Below are 13,088 nucleotides of genomic sequence, written 5' to 3' on the forward strand. Positions count from 1 at the left end.
TCAAGTCTTTTTTTATTTCTTCAACCTTTGTTCAATAATGTCAATTTACAAGTGCTTTTTCATGTTATCATTTCTCTTTTTTTGACAAGCAATTTGTTCATTCAGTACGAAAAACGCAATGATAATTGACAAATATTATACGAACAAATCTCTTGAAATAATTAGTGGGCTTAAAGAGTACAACAAACATTATTTTATTACTTCAGTATTATTCAGCATTGGGAATCACAATATCCGCTGTACAAAACAAAAATTCTTCATCGGAAAACCGCATGTACTGTGCATTTCTTTACACACGCAATGCATAAAACTTAAAAGTTATATTTTTTCTTTCCCCATATTCCTTCTTATTTTACTTATCTTTATTCATATATGCTTTATAATTTTTTTGTAGTTTTACTTTACTTTGCAACTTTACTGGTAGCTTATGGAGATTTTCGATTTATATGTAACTAAATCTCATGTTATGTATGTATATATCTGTATACGCTCGGGACTCCATATGAGCCATAAGAAAATAACAGTCGCAAATAATATACTTATTCTGCCTTTGTTTTTTGTTTGCGTCTTATATTGTTAAGGACATTATCATGTTTTCAGAGTCTTACTCTCGCAACGCTATCCGCGATCAGCACGAGAACGTTCTCGTACATCAAACGATTTCTTCGAAATTCGGAGCTATTAAACGCAGTCGAATTACAAGAAGGCATTCGCACTCACATTTTCTCTTTCACTAGCATACTACGTTCAATATTTCAAAAACTAATAGTCAATACAATCGATGTACGATTCGGCTTCGCATGCGCACGCGTATCTCTATGAATCATACAAAATCAATCTTTTTTTTTTCTTTTTTTCTTTATATAAGGAACAATTCAACGTTCCTGTTCGAAAATCAAAACCCCCTGGTAAATATGTGAGTAAAATAATTATTCCAGCTTAATTCGCATACACGGTCATTATAAATAAATAAAGTTTTGACTGTTCCAAATAACCATAATATATTGTCCTATTCTACTCTGCAATTTTATGCATATTCCTCCATTTCTTCCTTTTCTAATCTTCCTTTGTTTCATTTTTTACTCACAAAAAATCTGTAAAGAACAGTTAGTGTTTTATGTGTTTTGTTTCAAAAACATCGCAACACATGCAACACGAAAAATTAATTAGTCATCTTCTTCTTCGTCTTCGCCACCTTTCTTGAAATCGTTTCGTGCTACTCTTTTACGTTGTATTACAAAAGTTTCCATTACATTCTTATTGTTCACTTAATCGTAGTTGCATGCTTGTCGAATAAATTAATAATGTTCAAAAAAAAAGATTAACAGAAAATTTAAAACTTGTTGCTTTGTATACATTCCTTTGCAAATATTCTACCGTCTGGCGTGTATTGTACTTAATTACATTCAGAAGCATTCGACGATTCCTTAATTCGTAGGACATAATGGTTTTGAATATCGAGTTTTCGAAAATTAACTACTTGTAACAACAAGATTATTTGTCCAGAAACTCTAAACGCAGGATCTGCAAAGCATTGATTAGTCTCCTACGTTCCTGCATGACAATTCAAAAAATTCACGGTAAAGTTTTCTTAAATAACTTCTTTCCTTTTTTCTTTTGTTCCTTTGAGTCATTGAATCAATTTTAGACTCGATTCAAATCAGTCCATAAGGGCAGAGCATGTATCGTAAAAATCTTAATCTAGAGTGAATACTTATACATATAATAGTGCATTGTTCATTCAGAAAGATACAACGCGACTATTCTGCTGCGACTGAGTAGTAGATTGTTCGTTGGTCGTACGATTTTGACTGCCAGGATTATTCTGTTGCTGCTGATTAGCGGGTTTACGATTTCCACCTCTGGAACCTCTATAACCACCTCGGAAGCCAGAACCACCTGCACCACCACCACCTCGATACATGCCTCCCATTCCACGATTATAGTAACCGCGTCCACGAAAACCACCACGTCTCGTTGACGCTACACCAAATGTTTCAGAGTTCAATTTACGCTCTGTCCTCCAGTCCGTACGTTGGAATCGTCTGAAATAAAAAATAATAATTCATACGATTTCTTATATAAATTTTAATCATAAAACTTTAAACTATATATTATTAAATTGAAAATTCGTCAATTTACCCTTTACTCCTCTCAACAGCTTCACAACTAATATTATCGAAGAAAGATTTTGACTTGTCATAATGAACTATCTCAGGTTCTTCCTCGGGTTCTCCTTCACCGGCTCCTGTTTCGTTACCACTATCATCCTTCTTTTCGTTATCAGCACCAGCATCAATTTTCGTTTTTGCTAACTGAGATCTAAAATACATCGTACAAGAAGTAAATTTTAATTCATTTTCAATTATCTTTTAAGTAGACAAGTTTATATCTATTTATAGTCTACAGATAATGGATATGTTGATGCGTTGCGTAAACAAAGGATATTATAATAAAAATATATTGTTTTAAAGACGCATATCATTGATTTTGCATGGTATCCACGTACGTCGTTTCAAACATACTTGAAAAGAATCCGGCAGTACCATGCTATATACTATATATATATGTATGTGTTTATCTAGAATACATACCTCAATTCCTCGAACTCAGTATTGGCTTGTTCAAAGTCATAATCATTATCGAATTTCAGTGTATTCTTGGGTTTGGCACCAGCATTACCAGGCTGATTTCTAAAACCACCGCGACCTCTTCCTCTTCCACGCATGTTTCCACGATTCATCCATCCACCACGATTTCCTCGACCACCTTGATTATGACTACCTTGTCCTTGCAGTTGACCATCTTGTTTCATTGTATCACGCTTTCCTTCGTTATATTGCGATACAGTGCCTCCCGTTTTATTGCCGCTATGGCTGGAAATAAGAATATATAAATGTATCTAGGAATACTAACAACAGTTAATTTAAGTTGATTTAAGTAAAGTTTAGTTTTTTGACGTTCAAATATAGATATATTGTAATATTTATTACCTATCGTGATCGCGCCGAGCAGGTTGAATAGTTCGCATATTCGTCTTTTCACCAAGCTTGCCGACATTTCCACTCTGCTGTTGTTGCTGTTGCTGTTGTTGATGGCCCACCTGGATACCCTGATCCATAGTTGGACTCTTTCGCGTCAATAAAGAGGAAGTTGGAGTTGTTGATCGTGAACCTCCACTAATCAGATCTAATACACCTGTGAAGGTAAGATGGAAAAACGTGCATGTTATATCCTATACCATGTGAGCAATACTACGAATAAGAATTTCGAGGTCAAATATTTATTTAAACGTGATATAATATATGGAATATTTAAAATATGTATTAAATTTCCAATTCTAGCTCTAATTGAAGTATGATTGCAAAGTACTACATTAAACATACATTGCATAAAAACTAATCTTATAAAACGATTTCTACCTGAAATTTCAACTGTTCTTGCTATCATGTTACTTGCTAGTGCATAATGCTTCTAACGCTATTTAAATGAAAATCAAATGCATATTCTTAGGGTAAAATTATAAATTATAAACGCAATAAAGAAATTGTCATGCATTGTCAAAATATAAAAAGCTATCAAAACTCATGTGCATATAAATATATCTTATAAGCCACAAATATATCAACAAATCAATTCAAATATTGAAACTGGAATACTATTATTTCATTATCTTAAATATTTATTGTCAATATAATATTAAATATTTGTATTAACTTAAAAAATTATACACATTAAATAATAATGTAGATAACATTAAATTATTTGTTATTGCTTAAATAAATATTTTTAAAAATGAACAGTACTAACATAAGAAAGCAAACATTAATATAAAAGCGTAATTATTATAACAGATAATATTAAACAAAACATTATATCAAAATAATATTAAAAATTTGTAATAAATAACTATACATATATTCTTATATATGTATAAAAATATTAATAGATATGAGATCAAATGCACTCAAAGCATTCGATCAAAATCATCCAAAAAGATTGACAATATAAAATTCAAATGCAAATCAAGTCATAATAAAAATGTATGTCACACAGCATAAGCAATGATAGATAAGCAATTAAAAGAAGAAACACAGTAAAACAAGGAAGGAAAGACAATAATATTACAAGTGAAGTTAGCAAGCATTACCAGAGAAGCAGCAAGCATGCCATTGGCAAGGGATAGTTCATAGCAAAAACAGTTTACCATCTTCCAGAGATTGGTCTTTTGGTAATGGGTCGACATTGGCCGTCGGTAGTGAGTTTGGGATAGAGATGGCATTGGGTTCAGCAGAGCCCAAGCTCAACTCACTTGGCTGTTTATTTATTGGTCCACGAGGATCTCTAGCAGAAGTTGGCATTCCCATTACAGGTCCCATGGTGCCCATTGTCATGCCATAGGGTGTTCCATATTGTCCACCCATTGGGCCCATCATTGGATGAGCATAACTAGGTTGTGGCTGGTATGATTGCTGGCTCATAGACGGTTGTACCGTCATCTATAAATAACCAGAATTATTTAGCAATCAGCATTATAGATAATACTGACCTGCCCTTCATTATTTAGGTTTAATATTACCTATTAAAATTTCATTTGAAAAATATTAAAAGAGAAAAATACATAAGTTATAATTACCTGCACAATGGCTGGATCATTTGGAATAGAACTGACATTGTTGACAACTCTAATATCTTTAATATCTGAACCACGGAATAGAATATATTCATATACTTGATTTTGTGGAGCCACTGGAAGTTGAGTTTCTCTATCTTCAGTGCCAAAAGAACGTACTATATTGTGAAAAAAATAAAATATTACATATTTTAAAGAATCAAATAAATGAAATAAGATATTCATTTATTACATTTTTATTATTAATTAATTTCAAAGGTAATTGTCATAATTATATAATTATAAAATTAAATATAAAATGAAGATATCTAATATAATCTAATCTAATATATCTAATATAATAATACAGATGAAAATTAAAATTCAATAATATGATAAATTGAAACCATATCATACAATTTAAATTTTAACGATTTATTAGAACAGCTCTGTAATATGACAGAAAAAAGGAAGGACATAAGACATAAACAGGGCAAGTATAGAACACAAACATCCCATACAATGGTAGATTATAAGTAACGGCTTTCAAACTCCACGTAAACATAATAGCAGTTATATTATCATTGAAAATATTGAATCCTAATCGAATAGATATTTTAGGGTTTAAATTCTATATGTTTCTTCCATTTCAATTTAAAGCTATAGGAAGGAAGTCCAACATAGTAACATTAAATAAAGAAATATTACAAAATTAAATATGCGATTATTATGTAAGATCTCCTAAAATTTTAATTATTGCTCTGAAATACAAAATAAAATGTACAACTATTCATTTGAATAATATTATCTGACACAGATTTGTTTCTACTTTTTTGTACCTAAGTATAATTTGTTATAAATTTAAGAGTGCTCTGTGAATGTTTGATATATTTATTAGAAGTAAAACTATGTCAAATAATCGAGTAAATTTCAAAGTATACATTCAAATAAAGTACAAAACACCCGTTATAAGTGACGGGTGACCCCGGTTGTTTTGCATCAAAGTTTTACCGGATGAATCAAATACCGACTGTTCCACAAACGTTTTCGAATACAACAAATACACAAGAATCATGAAATTTTCGTAGAAGATACGTAAACGGGACACAAGGAGGTAAAACAAAACGATAGTCGAATATGAAGAATGACGCTTATTAAAACAAGATAGCCGGGAAATGAAACAGCGGCAAAACTGATTTCGGTATCCATCTTGATTTCAGACTCACCATTAGCTAGAGCAATCGTACATTCTTGAGGATCAACAGTAAAAAGTCGGCCCTCATAACGAATATCTGCTTTCGATATTAAACTAATCTTCGAGCCCAATTCTGGCATTCCTCCGCTCATCTTGAATCTCCTTCCTCTGCACGATGATCGATGTGATATTACAGGATTCACGATACCATCTGACGAAACCACCAGCTGACACCAATGGTCGACAGCGAACTACCAAGTCTACCAACAGAAATTGCGCATGCGCCACACCCCCTATATATTTACAAATAGTTTACAAATTTCAAATGTAATCAAGTTGAAAAATAAATAAAATATTAAAAATATAAGGCAACGAGATATCACCGAAAAAAGTAAATAAATATTTTATTCGTACGATATTGTACCCATAAACGATTTGAAACGAGTTTTAAATAACTCGTGGCTATAAATTAAACATTGTTATCTTCGAAACCTAAGAAAACGCATTGCTTATGTTTATTATGTTTGTAAAAAAAAAACATTGTACACGAAAGAAAAAGATATCTGATGGAACCGTTTAAAAGTTGATCTTACTATATTGGTATCCTTGATTAAAGTCGCCTTAGATATTAAAAGTTGTGTAAGTACCTACGGCTTTTGAGTGTATGCCTTTTCTATCTGAACAAAGTTTGTGAATGCATGCAAGAATTATGTGTGACAATAGGAAAATTTAATCGATATGAGCAATTATTGTTCCACTAGCATATAATCTATTTATTGTACAGATATTTAATTGACTAAGAATCTTGCACATTGTACCTCTGGCCAACATGGCGGCTTCATTGGGTCGGGTTTGTAAATTCGGTCTTTTGAAATCAAATTATGGAACATTATTTAACCAGGTATGTAATTTAAAAGTGTCAACTGTTTTCAGATATATTAATATGTCTATTCGAAAAATATGATTCTTTATTTGCCTATCATTCTTATAATATTGATGTATTGAAACTAATACGAATCTCTTGACGAACTATACAGCTTGTCGGCTGCTATGACATTTTTCTTAGAAAATACTTTAATTTCGTATCCTCTGTTACCTTTCCAGTTCTAATTAAGCATGTTTTATAACAGGATAATAAATTCAACAAGATTTTGAAGACATTTTATTCGATGTTATGTAATAGTTATCAGCATAGAAAATTGTGATGTTGCTGTGACCAAACATATCTTAAAATTATGTGGGTAGTTTCAGAAAATCAAATTTATAACTTAAAGTACTAGAAATATTACATTATTTAAATAACTACATATCTTTCATAACAAATTAAAACAGATAATAGCAAAATTAGTATGAAATAGCTGTCAATATCTACTACTTCAAAATATGTTACAAATTTGATTAAGCTTAAAATAAGAAATATTGTATTGCAGACTGAAAACTCTATTTGATATTTGAATTTTAATTTAGCAGGTACATAATTTCTCTACTGCAAACCAATGGTCTAAAGGTAGAAAAGTGGTATGTGTATTTGTCTAATCAATTGAAGATGCATCCCTATCCTTATTCCTAATGTACAACCAATAAAGTATAAATTCACTAAATATATGAATATATATACATATATGTATATATATATGTATACATTTTTGTATACATTTTTGTAGTAAGTTTTAGATAATTTAAATATCGTAATATATATCTTACATATATATATATACATATATGAAATGTAAAGATCCATTTTAAAATACTTATATAATTAAAATAATTACAGCTGTTAGCATGTTTAGGAGTAACAGCTGGAGGTATTAGTGCATTAATTTATGCTTTGGATCAATCTGTAAAAGCTTTTGATCAGGTGGCACATGCACCAACGTACAAATGGGGTTTCTATGGAATGCTTTCTTCTCTAGATCATAAGAGGTAATTAAAAGTATTATAGAAGATAATCAATAAGTTATAAATATATATATTTTTTGTTATTTAGTCTCCGACGAGGTTGGGAAGTATATAAAAATGTATGTTCAGCCTGTCATAGTCTACAATTTATGGCTTTTCGCCATCTTGTGGGTGTTACACATACAGAAGAAGAAGTAAAAGCTATTGCAGAAGAATATCAGGTAAATACTTTTAGGCAGTTAAAGTAGTATTAAACGTATAAAGATTTAAATAGCATGGAATAAAAATTAATAAGCTAATTGCACAATATTAATAAAATATACGTTGAGAAATATATTTGCTAATATAGGTTCAAGATGGTCCTGATGATACAGGAGCTTATTTCATGCGTCCTGGTAAATTATCTGATACAATACCATCTCCATATCCAAATGAAGAAGCTGCTAGAGCAGCAAATAATGGTGCCTATCCACCAGACCTAACATACATTGTTAATGCATCACATAATGGAGAGGTAAATTGATTAAATTAAATTTTCTTACATAATTCCTAAATTGAATATTATATATGTCTTATCAGTTTTATTTGAAACAAATTATTAATATTCTAGAAGAAGAGTATTCTTAAACATGAATCATACTTTATATTCTAGAATTATATATTTTCATTGTTAACCGGGTACTGTGATGCACCAGCTGGCATTACTATGAGAGAGGGTCAATATTTCAATCCTTACTTCGTTAATGGAGCTGTTGGTATGCCACAAGTAAGTCAATGCAATTAAGATACTTACATAAAATTGATTCCTAAATTAATTATATAATATTTTAGATTATCTATGATGAAGTGTTAGAATATACAGATGGCACTCCTGCAAGTGCTTCTCAAGTAGCAAAAGATGTTGTTGAATTTCTTATGTGGACATCAAATTCTGAATTTGATGAAAGAAAGAAAATGACTATCAAGGTAATAATTTATATTAATATATATTTGTTGAAATATATCCAATTATTATTAATCTAAAAATTACATAATTATTACTCGTTTGCAGGTCATTGGTTTGGGCGCAATAGCATTACCACTAGTCATATATTGGAAGAGACTTAAATGGTCAACTCTGAAAAATACTAAAATACTTTTCACCCCGAGATATAAACGACAGTAATGCCTTTCACCTATAAAGCTATATTAGCTCGACGAAAATGATCCGACGATGTTAGGTTCCAATATTGGAATGTAGTTTTATACCTTGTTTGAACGTTGCAAAAACATAATTGCACGTAACTGTAAACGTTTATTTAATACGTCAATTGCCTTGTACATATAACTACAATCAATGTCATCGTCAGATTGAAATAAATTGTTAAACTTATTTAATTGTATATTCATTGCCTAAACAAAAAAATTTCCTAAATATAAATATTATAAGGAATGAAAAAATGATTTAAAGATAATTTCTAAAGAAATTTGTTTATTTTTTTTTAAGCTTGACTTCATCGACATGGAGTAATAATTATTTAATATTTTTATTAGTATGAATTGGATTACACTATTACATTACTTATAGTGTAATACTGAAATGCAAAGCTAATGAAGAGGTATGTATAATGTTTCAGATAGTTGAGAATTTCATAATATTACACGATAAATGTGGACTTGTGTTAAAAATCTCATACTTTGGTTTGGATTTACTTTAAAAGTAAGGGTCAACATCTCTACAATTTGGACAATAAAATTTAAAAAAATTATATTATGTTTGAAATAATTTATGATTATATTTCTCTCTCTCTTTTTTTTCTAAAATGTAACATAATTATGGAAAACTTTTCTTCCCCTCTGTATACAACTTTATGGGAACGGTATAGTTCATGGCAATTCATGATAGAATTACACTAGCATTCACACCTGGTTCCCTAATCGTTGAAAAACTACTTATGGTACTTTGGATATTTATTAAAAGTTAAGTATGATTTTATTAATACATCAATTATGAAGCTTTGATCAAAGAGTAAATAATACATGTTTGCACTATATCTGCACTATAATGATAAGAAGAAACTGAAAATATATTTCTATTATATAAATAGTGGAATATATGGAAAATTAAGCATTTTTAATCTAATGCTTCATAAATTGATGTATACAATGATGCAAAACACTATACCATTAACCACATGTTATTACAAATCAAGTTATTACTTTATATTTTCAATTGTAACATAATTTGTTTATCAGATAAGAAATACTTTTTTTTATAGAATAAGAGGCCGTTCTTGGATGATGTCTCAACCAAACACGCTTAATATATGCTCACTTTTATGCTACTTGCACAAAAAGGCACGTTATTACATTAAATATTGATCTCAACAACCTGCTATTTGCTAAAATCTTAATAACAACTAACAGAGAAGAAATAAAGTAAGGCTTGATAAAAATGAGCACACAGAAATATAAATTATTAAAATTTAGAATTGTCTACAATAGTAATTACTGAGACACCTCCACAAATCATGAAATGGCACTTATGCACAAACTGAAATGTCATTCAGGCAATTTTGTTTCATTTAAAAAACTTTGAAGGCATAAGTTATTCTTAGTGATTATTACTTTTATTACACAGTCTGTGTTTCCAGTTTTAAGAATCAAAATATGACTTTTGTTTTAGATTGTATTAACTTAAAAAGCTGAAACAGCATTTCCTTAAATTAAATATGTGTGCATGGTTTTAAAATATTAAAATGAAAATAATAATTTTACACATATAAACATATATATATATATCATACAAGTATATATATGTTATGTTATACATATATATGTTATGTATATGAAATATGCTTCATGTTTAAGAAATAATAAGTAGTAAATGATTTATGAATTTTGTAAGTAAATGTTTTACTAAATTGAAAACACTGAATCAACTTTTATAGTCATCATCCCCCTTGCTTTTTTTATACAGATGTCACTTCTTAGTATATGTCTTTATTCGGCACCCATTTAATATTATTTGGTACCTTTATTATATCTTGCCCCATGCTACCGCAGAAAGGAAGAGGTGTTGTGTTTACATGTGGTTAGGCTAAAAGGTGCTACCCTCTGGAGGCTGAGACAACTTCATATTTTCTTTCAATGTCATTAAACGGCGAAGTTCTTGAAGAACTGTCTTAATCGTATATTCTCGTTGCCACTTTGCAAGTACTGGTACACTGCGGTTATCAACCTATAAAATTTAAAATCAAATACATATTCCTATTTCATTGAAATTGAGAAAAAGCGATACTTACTGCACCAGTAGTGCTGTTGATACAATTCATATTGATCCTGCTTAAAAATCTTACATTGGGAGCATCATCTGGATATCTCTGACCACAATCAATTTTCAAACTATACATCCTATTTTCATATGGTGTCTAAAAAATGTCATATACTATATAAGTAACATATTTGGTTAGTGATATTAAAATATTTTCCTGTTATTAATAATAACAGTTATCAGTTTCATTAGTTTTATTTTAACATAGTTAATTCTCTGATTTATATTTATACAGTACAAATTCATGAAAAGATTTTAGAATAACAAAAAAGATATTCCATAGATAATTAAAATAATATAACTGAAATAAATTTATCGAAGTAGAATTGAAAACTTAGAAAAAATTACTCTAGGTGGTCCAATTATCATTCCAGTCCAATGCGTAAGAGTCATGTCATCATCGTTTTCCAAGCCCCAACTGATTGTACCATCACCTACACCTTTTTGACCTTGTTCTAATTCTTCTAATAAACGAAAGTTTCGAGGCACAACTAAAAACATAAAACTAAAGTTATCTTCCACGGAACTATGAGCGAAATGTTATTAATTAAAACCAGTGAAACAAATACAGGTTATGACTCTGTGATTTTAGACATAGTGGTAACTTGCCTCTTGTTCATATTTTCATAATCTCCTCGCCAATATATATAATTTTATATATATGAAAAAAACAAAATAATACTGATATTTTCGAAACGTTGACGAATCATTGATTAGTTTTATACACGTTTACTGTGCGTGATAACTTATTATAACATTACAAGTCTACTCTTGTATTTTACCGAAATTTCGTAGATGTAATTTTCATAACGATATTTTATTTATACCATTTATTAATCTTAACTCTTGAAATTTGTAAAAGTACGAGACCTACTTGTTGTTCCCATCTTTGGTCCGTAAAACAGACATAAAATACTTACCTACACCGGTAGTAGGTACCGCCATGATATCTTATTTTTATGAAGCGCTGTATATTTTTCTAAAGAATAGCAAATAACACCAAATAATGTACCCGAAACGAATTCACTTTAGAATATACGATTCAACTATAATGCGAATCTTTCATCACCCAAAGCTAAGACGAGGAAAATAATACCTAATATTCAAGTGAAATTCACTTTGCGAAAATTCAGCCAACCTCCGTGAGGTTGTCTGTTTCCACAGACTATTCACTTTCTAGACGGGATTATCGCATCATAAGTTTCATATTTTGTAATTACTATCGTTGTTTTTATAAACTCTGAGGCAATTTTTCTCATTTTCCAAATTTAGAAACACAACATTTATGATATTTATAATCATATGATTGTAACATTACAAAATTTGACAGTTCCATCATTTTAAACGAATTTTATTCCTTCTACTGATATAAATTATTTTCTATAAAAAATGTAAAGAAAATGATAGAGTATCAATATATATCAATAATGATTTTTATTATAAAGAAGATTATCTACAAATTTTTTAATCGAAATTTATTATAAAATTTCATAGGCCGATGCTTATATTCAAATTACAATTTATACAAGATGTTTCAGTATTAATAGTATAAATAAGATAGGTAGGAATGATTCTACACGAAAAAGTAAGTCGGAAATACGGAATAAATTTTTTTTATTTGAGGCTTGTTTTTTTATTTATATTTCGTTTTCGAGAAAATCGAGTTTTAAAATTTATCGAATATATACATATACTTGAACTTGGTTAATTCCGGGCTGGAGAGGAGGTTAGTCTACGTATGAAAATATGTAAGTGGTAAGTCGAAAATATAGAACAAAATTTCTTCATAGGTTGTTCCGTTTCTGCGAAAATAAAATTTGAAAATCGATGAAGTACATGTATACCAGGTCTATTCTTAACTAAACACATTCAAATTTTAATTTTTTGAAAACAAGGCCTTAAACAGAAAAGTGTTATTTTACTTTTTTCATTTATTTTTGCATGTAGAATAATCTCCTGCTGATTGTTTACTTGTACTCAGATGGTAATCAGCTAAATTCACATATGCTAAACAAATATTCAAATTTAACTTTTTTGAAAACGAAATCTCAAATGACCAAAATTTATTC

The 13,088-nt window shown here is 29.7% G+C and overlaps 3 protein-coding genes across 5 annotated transcripts; 1 reads left to right on the forward strand and 2 right to left on the reverse strand.

The window, feature by feature from the left end:
- Positions 1-178: 178 nt before the first annotated feature.
- On the reverse strand, positions 179-6,061 carry LOC122571586 (protein LSM14 homolog A). Of its 2 annotated transcripts, none has more exons than XM_043735537.1 (7): positions 5,839-6,061; positions 4,637-4,791; positions 4,313-4,499; positions 2,994-3,198; positions 2,595-2,876; positions 2,143-2,322; positions 179-2,045 (listed from the first exon to the last, which is right to left on the reverse strand). In XM_043735537.1, exons 1-7 carry the CDS (start codon positions 5,957-5,959, stop codon positions 1,742-1,744), a joined length of 1,434 nt encoding a protein of 477 aa, XP_043591472.1. In that variant the 5' UTR covers positions 5,960-6,061; the 3' UTR covers positions 179-1,741. The 2 variants fall into 2 exon arrangements, with proteins under 2 accessions (XP_043591472.1, XP_043591471.1); XM_043735536.1 differs by having other exon boundaries at positions 4,208-4,499.
- Positions 6,062-6,409: 348 nt separating this feature from the next.
- LOC122571589 (cytochrome c1, heme protein, mitochondrial) lies at positions 6,410-9,078 on the forward strand. 2 transcript variants are annotated; one of them, XM_043735543.1, is made up of 9 exons: positions 6,410-6,446; positions 6,592-6,708; positions 7,275-7,325; positions 7,582-7,730; positions 7,795-7,927; positions 8,056-8,220; positions 8,359-8,472; positions 8,538-8,672; positions 8,758-9,078. In XM_043735543.1, exons 2-9 carry the CDS (start codon positions 6,637-6,639, stop codon positions 8,869-8,871), a joined length of 933 nt encoding a protein of 310 aa, XP_043591478.1. In that variant the 5' UTR covers positions 6,410-6,446; positions 6,592-6,636; the 3' UTR covers positions 8,872-9,078. The 2 variants fall into 2 exon arrangements, with proteins under 2 accessions (XP_043591478.1, XP_043591479.1); XM_043735544.1 differs by lacking the exon at positions 6,410-6,446 and having other exon boundaries at positions 6,453-6,708.
- An 82-nt stretch (positions 9,079-9,160) lies between these two features.
- Positions 9,161-12,193, reverse strand: LOC122571594 (ubiquitin-conjugating enzyme E2 variant 2). Its single transcript, XM_043735552.1, has 4 exons — positions 11,940-12,193; positions 11,368-11,510; positions 10,991-11,116; positions 9,161-10,926 (listed from the first exon to the last, which is right to left on the reverse strand). The coding sequence occupies exons 1-4, from the start codon at positions 11,962-11,964 to the stop codon at positions 10,786-10,788; spliced, it is 435 nt and encodes a 144-aa protein (XP_043591487.1). The 5' UTR covers positions 11,965-12,193; the 3' UTR covers positions 9,161-10,785.
- Between the last annotated feature and the right edge of the window lie 895 nt (positions 12,194-13,088).

Source organism: Bombus pyrosoma, linkage group LG10 (genome assembly GCF_014825855.1).
Source record: "Bombus pyrosoma isolate SC7728 linkage group LG10, ASM1482585v1, whole genome shotgun sequence".
In the NCBI taxonomy this organism is placed as follows: domain Eukaryota; kingdom Metazoa; phylum Arthropoda; class Insecta; order Hymenoptera; family Apidae; genus Bombus; species Bombus pyrosoma.

Excerpts from the sequence above, each read along its gene's own strand:
- LOC122571586 (XM_043735536.1), bottom strand. The coding sequence starts at position 5,959 with ATGAGCGGAGGAATGCCAGAATTGGGCTCGAAGATTAGTTTAATATCG. Across the intron at positions 2,877-2,993 it reads GCTCGGCGCGATCACGATAG|CCATAGCGGCAATAAAACGG; the intron begins GTAATAAATATT and ends TCTTATTTCCAG. Across the intron at positions 2,046-2,142 it reads GCTGTTGAGAGGAGTAAAGG|ACGATTCCAACGTACGGACT; the intron begins GTAAATTGACGA and ends TTTTTATTTCAG.
- LOC122571594 (XM_043735552.1), bottom strand. The coding sequence starts at position 11,964 with ATGGCGGTACCTACTACCGGTGTAG. Across the intron at positions 11,511-11,939 it reads GGTACCTACTACCGGTGTAG|TTGTGCCTCGAAACTTTCGT; the intron begins GTAAGTATTTTA and ends TTATGTTTTTAG. Across the intron at positions 11,117-11,367 it reads TGATAATTGGACCACCTAGA|ACACCATATGAAAATAGGAT; the intron begins GTAATTTTTTCT and ends GACATTTTTTAG.
- LOC122571589 (XM_043735543.1), top strand. The coding sequence starts at position 6,637 with ATGGCGGCTTCATTGGGTCGGGTTTGTAAATTCGGTCTTTTGAAATCA. Across the intron at positions 7,326-7,581 it reads GGTCTAAAGGTAGAAAAGTG|CTGTTAGCATGTTTAGGAGT; the intron begins GTATGTGTATTT and ends AAATAATTACAG. Across the intron at positions 8,221-8,358 it reads ATGCATCACATAATGGAGAG|AATTATATATTTTCATTGTT; the intron begins GTAAATTGATTA and ends TTTATATTCTAG.